Source organism: Zalophus californianus, chromosome 5, assembly GCF_009762305.2.
Source record: "Zalophus californianus isolate mZalCal1 chromosome 5, mZalCal1.pri.v2, whole genome shotgun sequence".
In the NCBI taxonomy this organism is placed as follows: domain Eukaryota; kingdom Metazoa; phylum Chordata; class Mammalia; order Carnivora; family Otariidae; genus Zalophus; species Zalophus californianus.
The window spans coordinates 96,350,830-96,374,116 of NC_045599.1; the positions used below are offsets into that span (position 1 = coordinate 96,350,830).

The 23,287-nt window shown below is 51.0% G+C and overlaps 1 protein-coding gene across 4 annotated transcripts in view; it reads right to left on the reverse strand.

Annotated features, from left to right (window-relative positions):
- Nucleotides 1–23,287, reverse strand: part of WWC1 (WW and C2 domain containing 1) — a 147,798-nt gene that overhangs the window by 25,469 nt on the left and 99,042 nt on the right. For all 4 annotated transcript variants that reach the window (XM_027605137.2, XM_035727603.1, XM_027605136.2 and 1 more), the window contains exons 9-15: nucleotides 19,676–19,918; nucleotides 14,719–14,808; nucleotides 13,156–13,691; nucleotides 10,321–10,429; nucleotides 9,788–9,868; nucleotides 8,828–8,914; nucleotides 7,363–7,555 (exon numbers count right to left, since the gene is read on the reverse strand). In XM_027605137.2, coding sequence (XP_027460938.1) covers nucleotides 7,363–7,555; nucleotides 8,828–8,914; nucleotides 9,788–9,868; nucleotides 10,321–10,429; nucleotides 13,156–13,691; nucleotides 14,719–14,808; nucleotides 19,676–19,918 — 1,339 coding nt within the window. The remainder of the gene's footprint in view (nucleotides 1–7,362; nucleotides 7,556–8,827; nucleotides 8,915–9,787; nucleotides 9,869–10,320; nucleotides 10,430–13,155; nucleotides 13,692–14,718; nucleotides 14,809–19,675; nucleotides 19,919–23,287) is intronic.

The following is a 23,287-nucleotide window of genomic DNA, read 5'->3' on the forward strand; positions in this document are numbered from 1 at the left end:
TCAGTTAACATCCATCACCTCACGTGAGAGCTTTAAGATCTGTCCTAAGAACTTTCATTTTTTAAAAAATATTTTATTTATTTATTTGAGAGAGAGGATGAGATAGAGAGAGCATGAGAGGGGGGAGGGTCAGAGGGAGAAGCAGAACTTTCAAATATGCAATACAGTCCCCACACTGTACATTACATGGCTGGAACTTACTTATAACTAGAAGTTGTACCTTTTGATCACCTTCACCCATTTCCCCTACTCCCCCACCTCTGGCAACGACCAATCTGTTGTTTGTTTCTATGAATTTGGTTTTTTAGATTTCACATGTGAGATCACACAGTATTTTTTTTTCTCTCTCTGGCTTATTGCACTTAGTATGTTCTCAAGGTCCGTCCATGTTGTCACATAAAATTTGCCCTCTTACTTTTAAGCGTACAGTTCAATAGTGTTTATATTTACATCATGAAACAGATCTCTAGTACTTTTTCATCCTGCAAATTTGAAATTCTATACGCATTAAGCAATTTCCCTTTTCCCTTCCCCTGGTCCCTAGTAACCACCATTTGACTTTCTGTTTCTATGAATGTGACTACTTCAGATACCTCATATAAAGACATTTGTCTTTTTGTGACTGGCTTGTTTCATTTAGCATAATGTTCTCAAGGCTCATTCGTGTTGTAGCATGTGTCAGGATTTCTTTCCTTTTTAAGGCTGAATAATATTCCATTATATGTAGAGATTTCCCCCCCTCTTTTTTTTTTTTTTTTTTTGAGAGAGAGCGTGTGCGTGCAAGCCAGGCTGGGGAGGTAGGGGCAGAAGGAGAGGGAGAGAATCCTAACCAGGCTCCAGCCCAGCACGGAGACCGACATGGGGCTCAATCTCATGACCCTGAGATTGTGACCTGAGCCAAAATCAAGAGTCGGGACCCTTAACTGACTGAGTCACCCAGGCGCCCCAGAGACCACATTTTTTAATCCATTTATCTACGGATACACATTCGAGTTGCTTCTGTCTCTTGACTATCGTGAATAATGTTGCTATGAACACAGTGTGCAAGAATCTCTTCAAAACCTTGTTTATATACCGCTGTGAGATTGCTAGATCTCATTGTAATTCCATTTTTAATTTTTTGAGGAACCGCCCTACGGTTTTCCATAGCGGCCCTGCATAATGATTTACATCCCAACCAACACCGCACAAGGCTTTTCTTTTTTCCACATCCTTGCAAACATCTGCTCTCTCTTGTCTCTTTGATAATGGCCATTCTAAGAAGTGTGAGGTGCTACCTCACTGTGATTTTGATTTGCATTTCCCTGATGATTAGTGATGGTGATCATCTTATGGGCCTTTTGGCCTTCTGTATGTCTTCTTTGGAAAAATGACGATTTAGAACCTCTGCACGTTTTTAAGTTGGATTGTTTGCTTTTTTTACTATGGAGTTGTATGAGTGCTTTATACTCTTTTGATATTAACCCTTTACCAGATACACGACTCGCAGATATTTTCTCCTATTTGGTAGTTGCCTTTTCATCTTGTTGGTGATTTCCTGTGCTGTGCAGAAGCTTTTCAGTTTGACGTAGTCCTGCTTGTTTTTGTTTTTGTTGCCTGTGCTTTTGGAGTCAGACCCAAAAAATCATCACCAAGACCAGTGTAGAAAATTTTGAACAATTCAAAGCTCCAGCAACAGGAGACTGGAGGAATAAACTGTAATGTATCTATGCAATGGGATATTATATAGCTATGTACAAAAAATGAGGAAGATCTCTAGGTGCTGATGTGGAGAGATTTCCAGGCTGTATTGTTAAGGGAAACAAACAAACAAACAAACAAACAAACCCAGAACAGTGCAGAATGGAATATGCAGTATGCCACTTTTTGTATAAGAAAGGGAAAGAGGGGGTGCCTGGGTGGCTCAGTTGGTTAAGTGACTGCCTTCAGCTCAGGTCATGATCCTGGAGTCCCGGGATCGAGTCCCACATCGTGTCTGCTTCTCCCTCTGACTCTCCCCTCTCTTGCTCTCTCTCTCTCTCAAAAAAAAAAAAAAAAAGAAAAAGAGAGATGGAAGGGGGATGAGAATAACACATTCTCTCTCTCTATATACATACATTTTGCACCATATTTGAGGTGCAAGGGAGCATGAACATTATCACAGGAACATATGTGCAACAAGAAAGGATGGAAAGATAAAACACTAACCAAAGTGGTTAGCTATCTAGGATAGGTGGGGGGATTGGGTGCAAGGGGCAGGGGGAACAAGATTTCTCTTTAATCTTTCTATACAGCTTTTCTTTGAATTGTGTAAATGGATGCCTTAAGATGAAGGCAAACGACACCAAATTACCCTAACTGAATATAAACTCCCAGGGAGATGATTCATTTCCAGTGACATACATCCTTCATGGCAGAATGATAAAATAATTCTCACCATTCCTCAGAGGCCTTATTGTTTCAACATGCCTTCTTTTGAGGAGCCCTGACCAGGTTTGGGGTTTGGCTGACTCACCATCCCCAAACACAACAGTGGCTGTGCCAACGGGTAGTAGAAATACCACAAGCCAGTTTGTGAAGTGGGCCAGTAGCCAAGTGGTGGCCCTGGGCTGAGGAGGGTCCTCTCCAACCCACCAGGGATCCCTTTCCCTAGTTTTTCCTTCTGTTAGGACAGACCAGGGCATGGTACGAACTGTGCAAACCCATCGTGTGGCTAAAGGTTAATTTCTACAACAGTGGTGAGTGAGGAAAACAAGGTAAATAACTCCCACCTGCACGACTAGAGTCAATTCAGGTACTGAATGCCTGGTGTATTTTAGGCACCTGTAATACATTTAAATATACACAAATGTGTGTATATTACTCATTTATTCATTTAATAAATATCCTCCAAGCAGTTTGCAGCAGACTTACATAGAAACATGTAAGATAAGATTCTGCCCCCAAGGTGCTCAAAGACAGGCAAATGCATCAGATATTATAGTTTGGAACTTGACTGCCCATGTTTGAGGGGCAAGGGGGAATGAATGTAACGACAGCTTTGAGGTGTAACATTGCCATCAGATTACTATGAATTCCAACAAGATAACGCTGTCTATTTTGGGCTGGCTCATAGGTGAGAATATAGTCTACTTTGGTAAACGATTCACTTTGAGGGCATTCATTTATTTATTCAATACACACACACACATGCTAAGTGGCGTCTATGTGCCAGACACTGTTTTGGGTGCTGGGGATACAGGAGAATTTAAGGCAGATAAAAATCTCTGCCCTCATGAGCTTACATTCCAGTCTGGGGGAATCAGATAAACAAATCAGTAAGTAAATACTAAATTGTGTTTCATGGAATCTAAGATGCCATCAATTATGCAATATACTATTTCCTGCAGTCTAAGAAAGAAAAATAGTTACCATTTAAACTATGACCTGTCATCTAGTATAAACTGCACCATGATTTTAGAGATTTGAGAAAATGTGAAAATCATGTATCCCCTAAAATCTGTGATATAGACAAATGCTAGGTGGGGGAATGTGGCACAGAGAAAAATAATACAGAGAAAAGGGAGTAAGGGTGGATAAGAGAGGGGAGGGGGAAGGAAGGAAGACCTCACTGAGAAGGTGACTTTTGGGTCAAGCCCAGAATGGGGCAGGGGGAGTGAGCCTTGCCCATCAGTATCTGGGAGAAGAGAATACCGGTCAGAGGGGACAGCAAGTGCAAAGGCCTGGAGCGGGGAGCATGCTTATGTATTCAAGGGGCACAAGGAGGATGGAGGAAGTCTTGGGATGAAATCTGAGAGATAATAAGGGGTAAATCCCTGAGGGCCCTGGTGGGGGGGAGGGTGGCAGGCAAGGGGCCCGGGAGTTGACTCTAAGTGGGGATGGAAGCTACTGTAAGGTTTTAGGCAGAGGAGTCGCATGCACTGATTTGCAATTTACTAGGATCACTCTGGTTACCATGTAGAGAAGAGATGAAGGGAGGCAAGGACAGATGGCAGGGAGACCCCGAAGAGTGCTGCACGATCCAGGTGACAGATGGCAGTGGGGCAGGGGTAAACGGCTGGGGTCTGGGATCTTTTGAAGATGGAGCTGCCAGGAGTTCCTAAAGGACTGGATGTGGGGTGGAGAGGGTCGAAGATGACCCTGTGGTCTCTGGCCTGGGCGGTGGAAGGACGGGGTTGCTGTCAGCTGAGACAGTGAGGACACAGGAGGAAAGATCAGGGGCGTGCTTGTGGACAAGTTTATCTGAGATGCCTCCTGGACTGGCAGGAGAAGATGTGGAACAGACGGGGGTGTAATGCAGCTGCGAGTGCAGAGGCCCAGGCTGGAGCCATACATCTGGCATGGTGTTGGACGCTGGAGGACGGGGATCTCAATCACCAGGGCAGGGGATGCGAATGGAAAAGGGAGAGGCCTGAGCCCTGGCACCCTCCGACATACAGCGGTCAGGGAACCGAGAAGAATCAGCGGAGACAGAGAAGCCAGTGATGAGGGAAGGACGCTGAGAGCGAAGTGTCCTGGAGGCCAAGTCAGGGCAAAGGATGCCGAGGAAGACTCGCCGAGCAAAGCAACTGAACCAAACACAGCTGACCAGCCAAGGGAGATGCAGATGGAGAAGTGGCCACTGATGACCTTGCCGAGCACATTTCCAATGGGACGGGGAGGACAAAATCCCGTGTGAGCTGGCTTACCGAAAGAACATGAACGCCCTTTCCACAGTTTGCTATAAAGAAACAAGGTAGGAGCTGGAGGGAGAAATGGGTAAAAAGCTGCTCTCTTTTTTTGCTTTTTGGGTTTCTTTTTAAGCATTGGGGCACTCACAGCATGTTGGTATACTGACAGGCCAGACACAGTGGAGGAGGGAAGACTGAAGAGAGGAGAAGGCCCGAGGAACCGGTGCCATGATGTCCCTGAGAGAAGCCGGCTTCAGGTGGGAGTGGGGAGGGGCCGGGTGAGAGCCAAGAGTAATGGCAAGGATTGAAGCAAGGGCCTCCGCAGGGGGAGCTCAACGGGGGGAGAGGAGCCACTGAAGTGTGAGGAGAGGGTGGGAATTCACCCCTGGGACAAGGCAACGGGCCTAGGGAGATGCAGTATCAGTGCTGAGTAGCATTAGGGCTCATGACCCTAATGAGGTTTATGACCACAATTTTATTTTTTTTAAAGATTTATTTATTCATTTGAGAGAGTGAGCGAGCGAGCGCACGTGCATGCTTGGGTGTGGGAGGAGGGGCAGAGGAGAGAATCTCCAGCAGACTCCATGCTGCGCACGCGGAGCCTGACACGGGGCTCTCGATCTCATTACCCATGAGATCATGACCTGAACCGAAACCATGAGTTGGATGCTTAACCGACTGAGCCAGCCAGGCGCCCCTATGACGACTACAATTTTAAAATGAGACCCTACAGCGTGGCTGTGTTTCCCCACAAGTGCACAGGTGGAGAGTTCACTTTGACAGGGCTGGGGTTTTCCCCAGTGGGGATGGCAAGGTGAAAGGGGCAAGAGAGCCTCTTGGTTGTAATGATTACCTATGGGACAGGAGTGGGGCCTGGGAAATTGGCTTTCTTAACAGACCTGTGCTGAGTGGCGCTGAGCTTAGCAGCTGGGGAGTGGACAACCAGGGCCCAGCTAGAAAGTCTGTTATGCCATGCTCAAGCATTTGGTAGAACCGTGGCCTGATATATTGGGGAAGGCAGGCCCTGTATTCATCCAAACCCATAATCCATGTCTGGGGGCAAGAGGAGGGGGTACGACACTATTACCCCCTGAGCAGTAGGACAGTACGACGCCTGTGTGGAAGGAAGCTGCACAGGAAACAGGCTTCTCCACCGACTTGATGGATGGCGTGGGCAGGTTACTTAGCCTTTTGGGGCCTCGACCCTTAATCTATCAGATGGAGGCAATCCTGATGCTTCTTCCTCAGGCTGCTGGGAGGGTTAAGTGCGAACTGCATGCAGACTTCTTAGCGTGGTCCTCGACACAGATGCTGCTCAGGCGGAGGACCACTGTTGCGGCCTGGCTGATGAAGCAGCTCCAAACAGCCTAGAGATTCCCCAAACCCAGAAGCGTAGGGAGCCTGTGTGGGAGCACACAGCCTTTCTCCTCGAGTCCCACTTCCTCGCCTGCTCCCCTAGCCACCAAAACACGGCAGCCCGACACTCCACATCCCCACGGGGTGCGGGAAAGTAGATTTCCCATTGGCCACAGACGGAGACGAGCCACACTGTGACGAGCGCTTCGGCTGCTGCCATGGCAACCAGCAATGGCCAGACTTCAATTAGGAAGGAGGAATAAAAGACATCCAATTAGGAGAAGAAAATAGGATTCTCTTGTCATTGAGGAATTCCCAGGGCTGAGGAAATGCTTCAGCAGAAGAGGCTGGGTTTGGAAAAGCTTTCTGCTCTAACATCCAGAGTCTCCCCTGCTCACCAGTCTTCAGTCACTGTCCTAGCTGTGGGCTCCGGGGAGCACCATGCTGGTGAGGACACCAAGGGGCTGACGTGGGTGGGCAGTGCAAGTAGACCTGCCTTAGGTTCTAACTGGTCCTGCCACTTCTTGACTGTGTGACCCTGGGAAAGTTCTTTTACCTCTCTGTTCCTCGGTTTTCTCACTGGCATAACAGTACCTGTTCTAGAAGACTGTAGTGAGGGTAGAGAAATGACATGTAGGGAGCTTAGCTCAGTGCCCACCTTAGAGAGTGCTTTCAATCTATGGATGCTATCGCATTATTGCCAACAATAATATCAACAACATAAATGGCAATGATGTTGTTCTGTACTGCAGCTGAGGAAGGGGAGGGGGGCGGTGGGAAGTGAGAGCCACGGAGCATCTAGCATGTGCAGACACATCATTGTTTCACATCCTTGCTATGGGGACCAGCAGCAATCAGCAGCACTCGGGAACTTCACTAAAAATGCAGAATCTCCTGGTGTCCCCCCGCCCCCCACCAGACTTGCTGAATCAGAATCTGCATTTTAACTAGAGCCCCAGGTAACTTGTTTGCACGTTCAAGTTCCAGAAACACTGCTTGAATCCTCATTTAATCCTCAGAGAGCCATCTGTGAGGTAGGCAGTGTTAGCTGGATTTTACAGATAAGGAGACTGAGACAGAGCATTAAAAGAGTTGTAGGCAACACAGCCTCAGGCCCAAGGGATGCGGCCCTGCAGTTAGTGGGCTCAGAAAGGAGCTTCCCGCTTCCTCGCCCCCTTGCTCCCAGTAAGTGTGAGAACGCGGCTCACCGGGGCAACAGTTCCCTGCCTGGAACCCGGATGAGCTTCGTTGGCACTACAACCTGCGTTTTCTCAAGCCTTCTCCCTAAACTGCAAGCTGGGCCAATCCCCAGAAGGACAGAAGGCGGGACAGACAGACCGACGGGCATAGCGCTCACCAGGCACTCCTCCAGATGGCTCCTGTCGGTGGTACAGACATCGACTCTTAAGGTCTTCTGGTGAAGGGCTGGATAGGACATGGACACCCAGAACATTTCATTGAACACGAGGGTGTCTGAGGCGTCCAGGGGTCGGGTCCGGAACAGGCAGGTGGTGCTTTCGGAGCAGGGAAGGATAGCTACACGAATGTTCCTAGAGGGAGACAGAGGAGAGCCCAGCTCAGCCTGGGTCTGGGCTGATGTGTTGGGCTAAACAGTTGCTGGAAAGTCCCTAAGAAAATAACAGTGGAGGAGTTTGTAAGTTCTCAAGGGGTTATGCAGGTATTGGTAAGGAAGCAGAAAGGGCCCCTAGGACAACACATTGCTCTTCCTCCTTCTGAATCCCCCAATCCTCAGAACCTCAAAGCGGTGGAGCCTGAGGCCAACAGTGTGCAAACTTCTGTGCACAGAAGAATCAGCAAGCCTGCTTGTTAACGCTCAGGAAGCCTTACAGGACTGCCGGGAGGAAGGCAAGACGCTACAGCCCCTGCAGAGGGGAATGCGGCAGCTGTGACACAATTAGAGAGGCACTGACCCCGGGACCCATTCAGCTGGCTTTTCGATACTCTCCCACAGATATCCCTGCACAAGGACCAATGAGATACGGAGAAGGTTATTCATTCTGGCACTGTCTGTGCGAGCAAAAAACTGAAAACGACTCTACGGTCCCATCTTGTCTTCCTTCTGTTTGGCCTGCTTTCCTCTGGCCTTTCCCGTTCCCACACGTTGCAGCCCCAGATGCTGGCTGGGTACAGACCACGGAAATAGGAGCTCTTGTTGCTGCCCCAATGCGTACCGTCTAGTTAAAGGAGAAACATGTGGGCAGATGAAATGCAATGAAACATAGAGCTGGTCTGCAATGGGAAGAGCCAACAGGCTAACAGCGCAGGTGTCCACCTTGCTCATGAGGCTTCAAGTTCACGAAGGCAAGGATTTGCTCACCACCCCATTCTTTTTTTGTTTTTTTTTTTAAGATTTTATTTATTTGACAGAGAGAGACATAGTGAGAGAGAGAACACAAGCAGGGGGAGTGGGAGAGGGAGAAGCAGGCTTCCCGCGGAGCAGGGAGCCCGATGCGGCGCTTGATCCCAGGACCCTGGGGATCATGACCCGAGCTGAAGGCAGACACTTAACGACTGAGCCACCCAGGCACACCTCACCACCCCATTCTTAGTGCTGGCACATGGTAGGTGCTCACAATGTACTTGTGAAGGAATTGAAGCTGTCTAGAGTGCTTCTCTTTATAGTTAGTGAGTTTGCCATCAAGCCTGTATCCACATTCACAGTACTGACACGTGGCATGATGGTCACGTGTATTAAATACACACAGGGCCCACTGTTGGAGCAGGACAAAGCAGGAGAGTGCCCCCGGGGATGGCCACAGAGGCTGAGAGGGTGATAGACACCCTGTCTGCTATATACTCACACTTTCTGGTCTTGTTGCAGCAACAGAGCAGAAAGGTTACTGAGCTGGATGATTAATATTGCAAACTGCTTATTCTTCTCATCGTACCTGAAATGGAAAGGGGCATATGGAGCACCTAGGAGTGACACATTTTTCTCTCTCTCAATGATCACCGATGTGGCTGCTGGCTGCTCAGGGGACTGTGGTGAGCTCGAGAGCGCAGGGCCAAGGCTTTGCGCCATGCAGGGGTGCAGGGGCAGGGCTGTCAGTCTCAATTTGTTATTTTTATTTTATTTTATTTTAAAGATTTTATTTATTTGACAGAGAGAGACAGCGAGAGAGAGAGAGAGAACACAAGCAGGGGGAGTGGGAGAGGGCAAAGCAGGCTTCCCGCCGAGCAGGGAGCCCGATGTGGGGCTCACTCCCAGGACCATGGGATCATGACTGGAGCCGAAGGCAGACGCCTAATGACTGAGCCACCCAGGTGCCACCAGTCTCAATTTTTTAAAGAGAAGCCCGAAGATTGCATTACGTGAAATTTCTTGATATTTAAATGTTGGCAATTAATTTCTACTGAAAATAATGTCGAGGCCATCCTGCACCAAGAGAAAACAACAAGAATAACAACACATCTGGGCTGTAACCCCCAGAGGGTGGAAACCTCAATGGAAAGGTAAGACAACCAGCTGCAGCAACAACGACCAAACAGACCAAGACGCAGAGGTCTCAGTCAGGGTTGCCTCTGCCATTGGCCAGCTCCGAGAGTTGGGGCAAGTTACAAGGTCTTCAAGACCTCATTTTTCTCTTTTGTAAAATGTGCAGCTGAGAGGGAGGGAGAGGGTTGGCCCCCTTCAGTTGGGAACCCACAACTCCCGGCAGGTCCTGCTGGTTCTGCCTTCCTTCCCTGGGGGAGCCTTGAAGGTCAAGGCTGGGAGGACGCTGCCGACCACCCGCTCTGCGCTCACCCTCCCAGTCACTTACTTCAGGGCAATCTGAACCCGGGTTGTACCCACTGCTTCCGATTCGTCACTGTCAAAAGCAACGGCTTCTGAAGCACCCAGTCTGGAAGGCAACACGGGGAAGAAGAGGGTCAGGCTTCCCTGCAGTAACCTGGGGCCAAAGCCATTTTCCAGAAAAGGGGTTCTCTCTGGCAGGGTGCAGCTGCATCCTGAAGGACGAAAGTTTGGGTCTGCTCAGACTCTCTGCAGACCCTGCCTTCCCACAACTGCTCGGGATTCCTCTCTGGAAGGGGTTGCCCTTTCTCCAGTACTTGCCCCCCTAGCCATGTGCTCCTTTGTGGCAATAACGAAAGCAGCGCTCCCGCGAATGTGAAGTTCCCCCAGCCGCAGGAGCAGCAGTGCTGTGTGCATCTTCAACACACCCTAAACAGGGCTCCAAGGGGGAAGGTGGGGTCACCTGGCCATGCCCTCCTGTGGGCCCCGCCCACACACCTGAGGGGGCCCAGGCTCTGCATTCTCAGACTTCCCAGAAAGAGCCAAGACTCAGCGACCCACCTCTGCACGGAAGCCTCATACACACCACTGTCCCCGGCCACGGATTCATCCGACACAGCAGCTGAGACACAGGCCACTTTCAGGCTGCACCCCTGGGCTGTATTCATAGCTGGAGGAAAAAGGGGGAAAAAGGAAGGATGGCAAGGCAGGGTTCAGAAAGCAGGACACTGTCTTTGCAACACACACTTTTGATCTACTCTCTGTCCTAAGGCGGTCCCGCCAAATACCACCTCTGAACTTGACAGCAAGGTCCTGCCTTGCTTTGGGGTGTAGGATTCTGTGTTTAACATCCCAGACTTGGAAACCAAAGCGCCTGGGTTCACCTCTCAGCTCCACCACTTATTGCTTCATGACACTGGGACATGGATTTCAACTCTCTGGCCCTTGGATTCCTTCTCTGTAAAATGAGGAAAGTAACACCTACCCTATGTGGCTGCCGGGAGGACCCAACAAGGCATTCTAGTGAAGTCCTCAGTACAGAGGCTGATGCAGGAAAACACTCGATGAAATTCAGTACCATTATCCTTACTGCAATGGTCATTCCTATCGCTGCGGTGATGCCTTCTAGATCGATCCCTACATACCTGGGGCAAAATAACAGCCCCTGGACCCTTGGGAGGGGCAAGAGGAAGAAAAGGGAGGATTTCACCACTGGCTCTCCCCACTCGGGCCTATTCCATTCCATTCCTAACTCTGCTCCTCAGCTCCCCTGCCCTTGACAGAGGCTCTCAAAAGTCTCTGACCCAAGGCTCCAACCAGGCACTTGGCCCATGCGGCACATTCCTTCCTCCCCTAAGTCGCAAGTGCCAATGGTGAGCCAGGCCCACTGCCAGGCTCCGAGCTAGCAAGATGGACAGGACAGTTCCTGAGCTCCGTGCGGTGGGGGAAGACAAGGTTCAGGCCCTGCAACCCCACAGCCAGCACTTCTGAGCGCCCGCTGGGTGCCAGGCATCAGGGCAGCCTGGAGAAGAGAGGGGGGTGGGGGGGGGCAGGCCAGGCTGAGGGAAGGGATGGGGACAGCGAGCCTGGGGGAAGCTGAGAGGCCATCTGGGTGCGGCTGTCCCAGCCTGTGTCCCATGCCTGCTGCGGCTAGTGGAGAACCCCCCTCCCCGCCGGCCTTCAGACCCACATATCTCCACCCTCCACTAAACCACTTAAGGAGATTAATTTGTCTGCTGACTGAACAGCGGCACTAATCGCATAACCTGCTTAGTGTCAAAGCTCAGCCTGGCATCGCTCACCGCAGGGACGGCTTTTGGAGATGGCGTGAAGGAAGACGCCATCCTGAGACATGTGCGGTCCTTGGCCCACAAGCCCCAAGGACACTCAGGGAGGAGGGGGTCACTCCCGGCACCTTGCTGGGTCCCCGACTTGGCTCATCGCCATCCTCTGACAGACTGTCAGGGGCTCTTCTGGAGCCTGGTTAGAGGTTCCACCTGTACTTGCTCCTCTCCAGGGGACAATTTTCTAAAGTTGGCCACCTGCTGTAGTAGGAAGCCTGTTTTTATTTTTGTTTGAGAGCACTCAGCAAGACTCCCTTCCTGATGAGGGAGCCCCAGGGATCTCTCGGCTCCTCTTCTAAGGAAATGGCTGGCACTCACCCAGCAGAGCCTTTAATTAACCAGGAAATCTCATCCTGCCCCACCTTGCTCCCACTGGCCCTTGCACACGAACGGATAATTCTGGGCATAGCACCCGCCCATTCCTGGAGCCTTAAGGCGGAGATGGGTCCACTTCTCCCACCTGGCCTCAAAAGGAGCCAGAAACAGGAGCCCTGTGCATTCAAAGCCAGCACACGTCTTAGTGTGGGATCTGGGCAGGTGGTCCTGGTGCCAGTCCTGATTCTGCCACTTCCTAGCCGTGACACTGACCTTCCTGGGCCTCACTTCTTTTGTCTGTAAATGAGGATAAAAATAGCACCCATCTCACAGAGTTGTTATGAGGCTTAAATGAATAAATACAGAACAGTGACCGTACCTTGTATACCTGCATTCAATAAATCATGGCCAGGAAAGCCTGGGAGCCCCAGGTGAGCTGTCTGGGCACCCTGCTCAGTTTTGACCTTCACACCAGATGGGCATGGTGGGGCCAGTGAGCACCAGAGTGTCTCAGGAGCAAACACACAGAGCTGCCTCTCATCCGGAGAGGAGTGCGATGATAGAGAGGTTGGGTGCTGGGTCAGGAAAACCCAGGTTCCAATCCCTTCTTTTCCCACCTGCTGGCTGGGGGACCTAGAGCAAGTAATACTACCTTTCTGGACCTGTTTCCTCATCTGTGAAATGGGCATAATAGAAGTAACCTATTTCACTATATAAGGCACATTGCCCATCACATAATATACCCCAATAAATATTAACTATTACAATTTAATATGTGGTTGCTGCTAAAAATGAATAATTTCTCTCCTGATAAATCTTAGCTATACTATCAGCATCTTGTTTTGAAGATTCCTACTTGAATCTCAATCCATACCAAAATGTTCTTTCTGACCCCATGCAGAATGGGAGCCAGAGCATATGTCCCAGGCTTCAAACGGTCATATGGGTCCCTGCTGCCATTAGGATAAAATCCAAACTCCCTACCATGCATGGCCCACGAGGCCTTAAATGACCTGGACTCTGCCTGATTCTCTCGTTTGCTGGTGGCCTCAGAGGTTTTGCTTTTACTTTTCCCAAGCTGGCTCCTTCTCACTATTGAAGCGCCCACTCACTTGGGCACACAGAAAGCAGTCAGTAGATGACCATAATTACCACTGGGGTCTGTGCTCAGGCCCGAGTGCACTTCCTACCCGCCTCCCTCCTCGTGGTCCCCCCTTCTGGATGTGATGCTCGCTACCTTGGCCCAACTGTCTGCCTTCCGTTCCTGGTTCGTCCAGCCGGTATTTTTCCTGGGTGCTGCCGCCGAGGCTCAGTTCACAGAGAGTGGCACTCAGCTCCGGGTCTTCAAACTCCAGAGGGCTCAGGAAAGCATCTCCAGCCAGGAGGGGGTCAGCAATGAGAGGAGAGCAGGGCGGCGATGGAGAGGAGAGGGAGGAGCGGGGGGACAGGGAGGTCATGGACTTTGGGGTGCCACACAGGGAGCGCAGGGCCTGCAGGCGGCTGCCCCCCTCTGCCTTCTGGGTCTTGGCCACCTCATCCTCATGGATGGTGGTGATGCAGCCTGAGGGCCGGAAGCCCGTGGCCCCCTCCAGGAGCAAAAACTCCACCTTGCTCTGCAGCTCCGCGTCCAGCTGCTCGAAGGGGTCATAGTAGAGGTCAGTGAAGCTGGCTGAGGTGGAGGAGTCCAGGCTGGAGGTGGCCAAGGAGCCCCGGCTGGACGTGAGGGATCCAGGGCTGCTGCTGGAGGACAGGGACTGCATGCTGCTTGAGAGGCTGGGGGCAGGGAGAGGACAGAGGGTGAGAACACGCAGAGGGTAGGGGGCTACCTGGAATGGCTGCCCGACAAGTAGCGGCTCTGGAAGGGCTACCCTTCCTGGCTCTGAACAGCACTACGGACACTTCCAACACTGAATTTTGTTGCACCCTCTTGACAGTCTCCAGGGGAGACCATGTACCCTCATTTCACTAAAGAGGATACCCTGAGAAGCCCACATAATCAGAAAGTGGCAGACCTGGGATTCAGACCCAAGTCAGCTGCCTCAGAAGCCCACTTCTTCCTGTTTCCCAAACCTCCACTGGCCCTAGTCCGTTTGCACACTCTTTTTCCCTGTATGAATCCAGCCCTATTTCTTGATACTTTCCTCAGAAAAACTCAGTCTTTACTCTTCAATACATTTATCTTAAAAAGGAAACCTCATATCCTACATGTGATTGGCAAAGCAGCATCACTTACTGTAAATAGAAGGCAAGCATTACAAATCTCCGATGGGACAAAATGTTATTAAATCCCAGCGACGCGCTGTTGCCCACCAAGGCCCAGGCCCAAGGCCTGCGCTGTGTCAGGAAAGAAGGCGGGCAGGTATTCGAGACGTCAGTGGGACACACCAGCCTCTGATGGGGGCCTGCTCCTCGGTGCCGGCAGAAGGACTGTGGGCGCCGCAGTCCAGAGAGACGAATCGCGCCCCTGGCCACACCAGGCCCAGCCCAAGTGCACCAGCCTAACCAGCTGCCTGCTGTGTTTCCAAATGTCCACACTGAAGCTATAGAGGACACAGGAAGGGCAGAGCCCAGCCCTGTGGCCACACTCGCTGCCCACCACTCACTTTTTTTTTTTTTTTTTAAGATTTTATTTATTTAATTGTCCGAGAGAGAGAGAGCGTGCTAGCACAAGCAGGCAGAGCAGGCAGAGGGAGAAGCAGGCTGCCCGCAGAGCAGGGAGCCCGATGCGGGGCTCAATCCCAGGACCCTGGGATCATGACCTGAGCCGAAGGCAGACGCCCAGGCGGCCCGCACCACTCACCTTTTCAGCTGGGAGTGCAGAGCCGCTACTTGTCGGGTGGCTTCCTCCAGTTCTCTCACCAGTTGGTTCCTCTTACTGTTCAATTTTAACCTGAAGGGACAGAGGGCATGAGTGGGGAGCCCCAGGAGATCCAGCCTCCATCCATCTGAACGAGGAATCACAGGCAGGTACTTGTGGAGATGCACACACAGACCCACAGTCACACACACAGGAATTTTCTGGAAGCGTTTTACCAGGATGTTTGGGGAGATAGGGCCTCCACGTATGATCCCAGAGTAACGGCTATATTCATCGCCTACGACATACCAGGTGCTGTGCTAGGAAATGTGTAACACAGCCTTAATTCGTCTGCGCAATAACCCTGCACGGCTAAAATGGTTTCTACTACTTTACATACGAGGAAATTGAGGCTCCTAGAGTTAAATAATTTACTTCAAGCTAGAGAGTTAGTGGCAGAATTAGAATTCTACCCAACCATCCCTCCCTCCCCCTCCCGTCTTCCTTCCCAATCATTGGCCCCTAGCCACCCCGCCAATATTTGCTGAGCGCCTACCTCATACCAGAACCTGCTGTTGGCACTAGGGATAAAGATGTGAGCGAAACAGAACTACTTTCTGCTCCTATGGAGCTTACATTCTGCTGGGGAGGGGGGTGGAAAGGACAAATATTAGGAGAATACTCGAATCTCTAATATCTAACACATCGTGTGTCAGGGTTTATGAGGAAAAAGTACAGAACGGTAGAAATGAACTCAGGAGAGACCCAATTTAGACTGGCAGGTGGGCCTCTCTGAGCAAGTGACTGTGTGGCTGGGCTTGTTTTGAGGATCTATGCTCTCCTTGGCTCCCTGAGCCCACAGCCGGACCCCTTCACAGATTCCCATGCAGCTGGGCGGGTGGGGCATGGGACAGGGTTCCAGCCAACAGGATGTGAGCGAAGAAGGCACATCAGGCCGAAGTGGGTTCAGTCGGTGGATCCTTCCCACAGCCGCCTGGAGAGCTCTAAGAGGGGAGATGCCACGGACAGGAAGAGCCTGGGTCCCTGAATGATCCAACACATGGAAGGCTGCCTGTCAGCCAGGCATACTCGACTGGACGCTATGTAGGCAAGAAACAAGCTTCTACTGTGTTAAACCATGGAGATTTTGGGGGGTTGTTTCTTGCAGCAGGTGGCCTGCCCTGACTAGTAGAGACATTTAAGCTGATATGAAGGATGGACAGGAGTTGGCCAGGAGAAGTGCAGGAAAAAGAACATTCCAAGCAGGGCATCGCAGCAGGGGCCACTTTCATTTTAAGGTCACCAATGGCTGCCATGAGGAAAAGGGGTAGGTTGTGGACGTGAGGCAGGGACAAGGGGTTGGGGTCGCTATGATGGTGTGATTGAGATGGCATGGACCAGGGTGACACTAGAGAGGACAGAGAAAGGTCATGGGCTGGATGAGGGGCAAGGCTGAGGGAGTTAAGAGGAAGACTGTGAGGTACCTGCCACTAGCAACTGAACAGATGGGAGATGGCTTCTGCAGAGATGGGAAGGGGAGGGGCGGAGCAGCCCAGGGGAAGAGAAGAGTTCTCTTATGGATGTGTGGGCATGAACGCTGAACAGGTGGGCTGTTGCCAAGGTGGGGAACCCCCATCACATGGGTCACCGCACGAAAGAGAGGACCATCTGCTATGGATTAGACTGTGTCCCCTACCCCAGAATTCATATGCTGAAGTCTTAATAACCCAGTACCTCAAAAGGGGACTGTATTTGGAGAAAAGGCCTTTAAGGAACTAAGGTTAAAATGAGGTCATGTGGAGGGGCCCTAATCCAACATGGCCCATGTTCTTATAAGAGGAGATTAGGACACACACCCTGCACATAGAGCAGACCAAGTGAAGACATAGCAGACGTTCATGTGTGGATGGCCATCGTTAAGCTAAGGAGAGAAACTTCCAAAGAAACAATTCTAGCAACACTTTGGTCTTGGACTTCAGGCTCCAGAACTGTGAGAGAATACATTTCTGCTATTGAAGTCATCTATGTCGTGGTACTTTGGTTTGGCAGCCCTAACAAATGAAGGTACCACCACCATAGGGTAAAATATAATGCGGAAAAAAAGGGAGGGCCCAGCACTAAGCTCTGAGTATATACAGCACCCCATGGTTGAATGGACTGGCAATAGTAGGCAAAGGAGCCCAAGAGAGTGGGGCCAGAGAGCCCAGAGAAGAGGCAGGTGAGTGTGGTGGAGTGTCCTGGAACGTGGGAGCAAAGATCTGCATGGAGGCATGGCTGATAGCTGATACTAAAGCCCATGTCAGCAATGACCTCCCTGGAAGCAAAATCCTTGCTTTTAGAAGAATCTGCTGGATCCAGACCTACCTCTCAGTCCCCTGCCCTCCACCTCCCTCCCCCACCTCTCCTGAAATCCCGCATGGAGGGCAGCTTGGGGTGGGCTCTAGGGAGTGTGGTGGCCCCTGGAATGGCCCCCTCTAACTGCTGGAGCGAACCCCCTCGAAGGTCCCAGGATCTGACAGGGAAGGGGCTCCGTCAGGCAAGCCTGTGCCCTCACAAACTCAGGATGTGGGCTGCCCTCATGGAGCCACAACATTTAAGGTTCTCAGTGTGTGGTCTGCAGACCTCCTGCAATGGAAAGGGAGGCGTGCTTATTAAATGCTCCTTCTTGGGTCCTCCTTTGATCAACTGAATCAGAAAGTCTGGGGCAGGGCCCACGCGTCTGCATTGGAGGGCTCACAGGTGATTTCGGGCACACGAAGGTTACGAGCTGCTGCAGTGGTATGTCCTGCTCTGCGGCACTCGGCACAGTGCCCACCACATGGCTGTGCTCAGTATTTGCTGCATGAACCACTTTTTCCCAGTGGAGGGAGGCAAAACTCGTTCACTCTGCTGAAAGAACTACCTGTTCTATCTCCTGCAGACAAATGTGTTCCATTGTGGGGCTCATATCCCCTTATGCCATCTTGCTAGAGAGGGACTGACTGACCCAATCCAGCCGAGGGACTGGGAGAAAGAGTTCATTCTCATGGAAAAACCTAACCATGCCAAACCTCCACCAACACACCCAGACCTTCAACACAGGCTCTGCAATGAAGACCAGAACTTGCTCTACGCGACTCAGCAAGGTGGCGAGGGTCTTGGCCAGTTCAATCCTTGGCATTCTTCTTTCAGAGTCCCCGCCTGGGGCTGGCGGGGCAGGCAGCAGGTCGGCAGATGGAGCCCGTGGTGCACAAAATCCTTGACTCAACAGAATGGAGAGGACTGTGGAATCTCCTGACTCTCCTTAAGAGCAGAGGCCTAGAAGGCTGTGGGGTTGTGGGGCCAAGAAGCAGCTGGGGCTCACCATTTCTACCTTCATTTCCGCCCCCCTTCTCTGGGAGAAAAGTCACAGATACGTGTTCTGGGAGAAAACGCAGGCCCTACCAGAGCCCCGCCAGGATGTCAAGGGGACTGGGAATCGGGTGGCCTCACCTTCCTAAGCGTGGGGGTGTAGCCACCTGCAGCAACACGCAGGTGCCAAGGCCTCCTCCCAGGGGCGCCAGCTTGCCAGGCCATCTGGCATTTGTGTGTGATGCCTGGCACATGCTGGGAAGCCACAAATGCATCAAGCACAGAAGTAGGGAGAGGCTCCAGAAGGAATCCCCACAAGCTGTAGCTCAGTACCTGGGGTGCTGGCTCAAAATGCAAGAGCTTGGGCTGCATCTTAGGCCTGTGGAACTGGTCCCTGGGGAGAGGCCAGGGAGTCCATGCTCCAATCAGCCCCCCGTGTGAGTGCTCAGCAGCTCTTAGAAGTGGTGGTGGGGGCCCACAGAGAAGGAGGGTGGAAGCAGGGGGTAGGACCTGGGGTGTTGGGATGTCTGATTGTGATTGATCTGTGGCTGAGGTCTGGCAGGCCTGTGGTGCCCTTTCTGGATGTGTCCATTCCTGTCCTTCTCAAAGGCCCCTGGAGTGGAGAGGCTGATGTGTGAGGATGAGGAGCATGATACCCCCAGTCTGAGAGAAAGAGAGAGAAGGGGAGAGATTGGAGAGAGGAACAGAAGAAATGGGAGAGAGAGACCTAGAGAGAGAACGGAGTCCGGGGGATGACACAGACAGACAAACATGGGACCAGAAGCAAACAGCTGTAGACATAGACAAAAGACCACCGGGTTGGCTTTCTCCTCTCTTCCATAGGATGCTAGCAGCCACGAGCACTGGACTCTGATGTGCTTGCTTACAACGGGCCAGGCAGAGCCTGCTCACCTTGATCCATCTGGCACCCCACCATGTGCAAGTGGGGCTTATTTGGGTGCTGGGGTACGATTGAGAGTTGGGTGCTGTAGAGCTCAGAAGGCTCCCTGAAGGTATCTTAGGACCCATCACAAGGTGACACAGAGAGTGTACACCCAGGCACCTAGGATGTCTGGCCTGCTTCCGCTGGGGTGTAGGCAAGTTTACCTGCACCGCACCCCCCATCTAAACCAGTGTTTTGCAAAGTGCAAACTGCAACCCCTCAGCCTGAGGTGACATCAGTTTAGTGGGTCATGACCATCATGAGAAGAAATGCAATGTAAGAGACAATATCAGAGGGCTACAACACAAAGAGAGTATGCACTGTTTCGTGAAACTTCTGTATCATGGGAGTCACTGCCACAAAGTTGGCAAATGACTGGTCTACATTACGTAGGGTTATGTGGCTTACTTTAGTCGGAAGATAATTTCTGAAAACCTGCACCCGAGCAGACGTTTTGGTACTGGGATTCCCTGCGCAAACTCCCAGGGAGCTGGTATTCTGGATGGTGAATCATTTCCCCCAATTTGTGACTTGGGAGAGTTGCGGGATCTCTAGGCTGAGTGTTCTTAGGGCGGCTCCCAAGTGCCCCAGGTGGTCCCCCTTGCCCTTTCCCCTGCCTGGGCTGCAGCACAGACTGGCAGCGAGGGTAGGGCCCCACGCACCCTCCTGGCCCCAGCCCAGCCCCACCTCTCCGTCAGGGCCTTGCTCTGCGTGTCCCGAGCTGCCTGCAGATCCTTCTCCAGCCGCTTCCGGGCCATCTCCAGCTGTTCCACCTCCCCCTGGGTCCACTTTCGGGGGCTGATGAAGCGCATCTCCTTCAGCAGCTCCTCCTTCTCGTTGATGAGGATCAGCCGGTCCCTTTCCGAGTCCAGCACTCCAGGCCAGGCCTCGCTGTCAAGCTTGGCCAGCTGGATCTTCAGGTTGGCGATCCTGTGGGCAGAGAGGCGAGCGTGACCGGTGTGCCCAGGGGCACAGCGGGAGCAGGGTCACAGACTGTGTTTCCAAGGTTATGTACGAGGAGCCATGACAGCCTCAGAGCCATCTCTGGCAGTGACTGTCTTCACTGGACCAGCATGTTGTCTCAAGGAACCTATTTTTATCTAACCAACACATGGGGTGCCTACCCTGTGCCAACAACGAGTAGGCTCTGCAGGGGTGGGGAAGAGACATAAACAAGGCAATGTCCTTGCCCTGAGGGACATGAAGGCTGGTAGAACAGAGAGCTGGGTTCATCACCAGGCAATACCCTCCTACCGCCAGCTATGGGACCTTGGGCAAGTCGCTTCATGTCTCTGAAGAGAATAACGAAAGCTCCTTTGTCATGGGGTTGTGGTGGAAGGCTTTAGACATATTCCATGAACTCTCAAAGCACGGTCTTTGTCACGTAGCAGGCACTCAAACGAATGCTTCTGCGGCTACCGTTTTATTACCTGGTTCGACCACTTATTAGGTATAGAACGTCAGGTGAACTCCCTGAGCCTTGTTCTGAAAATGAGCAATAATGTATTCAGAGGAACTGGCACACAACAGATGCTCAACCAATGGCCATTGGGGGCCCACTACAATGACAGCAAATACTGCAGTTCCTAACTGCGTATTCCCAGTCTAGAGACTGGGGTCAGAGGCCTTGAGCTGGAGAGTCTTGGCTCTGGCCTTCTCGACAGAAGGCACCATTCTTAGACCATTTTGGGATCGTGAGCTTCTAGCACAGGGCCTGGTACACGGCAGGCACTTATTAAATATTAAAAGGAAGGAGTTGGGAGCTCCATCTTTTAACCTCTTTGAGACACAGTCTCCTCACCTGTAAGGTGGGGTCAATAATGGAACCTGCAAGGTGGGTTATGAGACCCGAATGAAAACTTACCATCAAGAGCTCTTTATACGTTGCCAAGTGCCTGCTGCACAGATATAAAGTATAATTATCTTTGGACCAAAATAAGATCCACAATATAACTAAGATGACTGCTACAAATATCTCAAAGCACTCTGATGTGATCCTTTAGGATTTAGCTTTTGCAAAGACTGTCAGCATCACATCCTTGCCCCACTCAATGCCTACAGTGTAGATTAAGACCTGGCAGTGAGGTTGCTGGACAGATGTCCACAGAGGAGATGGATCACCTAAGCCTGCTCGTCAAAAACACGGAGTGCCCAGGCCTCTGGACTCCCAGTCCGATCTTATCTGCAGACATGTGGCCCAACCCTTCATTCATAGAAACACCGCTGGGGACAAAATCTCCACAGTGTGTTGTGAAAATTCCATGCAGACAAACACATCTAGATTTGCTCAGTCCCCAGCCACCTGCATCAGAGGGATTCTCGGAGTTGATTAATTTATATGCCACATTCACAAAGAGAGTAATCTGGGACAACTTTGTAGCTTCCGCCACTCTGAGGATGGAGTGATCTGGACAGGTCTGGCAGGGGCTCCACTAGGTGCCGTACACTGAAGGGGTGATCGATGCTTAAGGCTTAGATGTACTTTCTAGTGGAGCTTTCCCAGTGCTCCTTAACCTTCAGGCCACCCACCTTTTGGCGGATCTGATGAAAAGCACTGGACTCACTATGCAGAAATACACACATGACAAAACTTAGCGTGCAGACTTTTCATTGTTACAGCCGCCTGACCTCCGTTCTTCAAGCCCTGCAGCCTCTGCTTTCCATTCAGCGGGCCACTCTCTCCTTGACACTTAAATTACCTCTGGGTGAAAAGGGAGGCATGAAGCTGGGTAATGGCAGATGAGCCAAGAAGCTCTGCGATGAGAAGTTTAATGGCTCAAGCCCAGAGGGAAGATTTCAGTCCTTGGGTCTCTCCAGAACTGATCCTCTAAGACAGGCATTACTGCAGGCTGGAATGGATCCAGGGTTTAGAGTGGTCCCCTTCAGAGGGGACAAGTGGCTGTCCAAATGCAGAAGTCCTGCTGTTTTGCTGGGCCTCTAGGGGGAGCTGAAATAATGCACAGAGTGTTTTCTCTACCTGATCCAGGATCCAATTTCTCCTCCTCCTGTTAGTAATACTCCACATTTTCTTTGGGAAATCACTCCTACCATACTTAAGTCATTTGGGTCCAACAGAGCTAATCTCAATCCCCTTCCCAGAGTTAGCCACATGACCCATGCCTGGAGCTTCAGAGAATTCTAATTCCTCTAACTCTGCAACAATGATTGGTTCACCAGGAAAAGCCAGGGAGCCTCAAACTCAAAATCCGTTAAATCTGTTGGGAAAGGCAGGTCCTCCTTCTGCTGGGGTTGCTAACTGGATAGTATGTAACTCTAGAATTGCTGGGGGTCACCTTTACATTTTGATAGGAAAGTCTGTCAACACAAAGGCAAGTAGGGTAGAGAAGAGAGAAACTGAGTCTACGTAACATGATTTGAATCCCTGGATCCAGCTGTGCCTGAAGCTGGTATATCCTAGGACTTTGGAATTCAATAAGCCAACAAATTTCCTTTGCTGCTGCTTCTAGTTTCTGTAGGATTTCCGTCACTGCTGCAAAGGGTTCTGCGGCTCACACAGAGTTGGCAGAGGGGCAGAGCCAGGCACTGCCACACTCTATGTGGCCTGGCTTAGAATGTCCATGGGCCAGGCAGCATGTGGATGCGATATGCCTGGCTTCATTCACCAGCTCACTCTGTGGATTCTTTCCCAGGAAGGCTGGCTCCGTGCATAAGGAGATCACAGACTTAGAGCTAGACTGTTCAGAGTTCAAAATCCTACTCCATCATCTTGAAAAGTCATAAAACATCTTAGATCTTACCTTTCCCTTCTCTTCTCTAACATGGAGATAACAAAAACTACGCTATAAGGTTGTTTTTAAAATTCAATGAGACGATACACATACAAATGCTTTAATACAATACCTGGTGCATAACAGATGCTCTAAAAATAACAGCTTTACTTATTGTTTTAATTTTATTTGTGGCGGTGGAACCCAACTGCTTAGGAGCCTGTGAAGCCACAGAACGTCTAGAGTCACCGGGGTCTACACGGTTTGTAAGCACAGCTGGCTCCCCATTGGGCAGGAGATACTGAAGTGTTCAGTATCCAGGGTCTGTTTCGCCTTATTGCTAAAAACCTCAGTTGTGCTCCTTCAAACCAGGCTACTTACAGGATCACTGGAAAACCCTGATTATAGAAACCAAGCTGAGTAAGTGGAAAGAGAACGAGGCTCTGAGGTTTCAGAGATCTGGGTTCAAAGCACAGTGCCACTTTTTACCTAGTTAAGCGTCCCTGGCTCAGTCATTTCCTCTCTGAGCCTCAGAGTTAAAATATAAATACCATAATCCTTATCTTCAGAA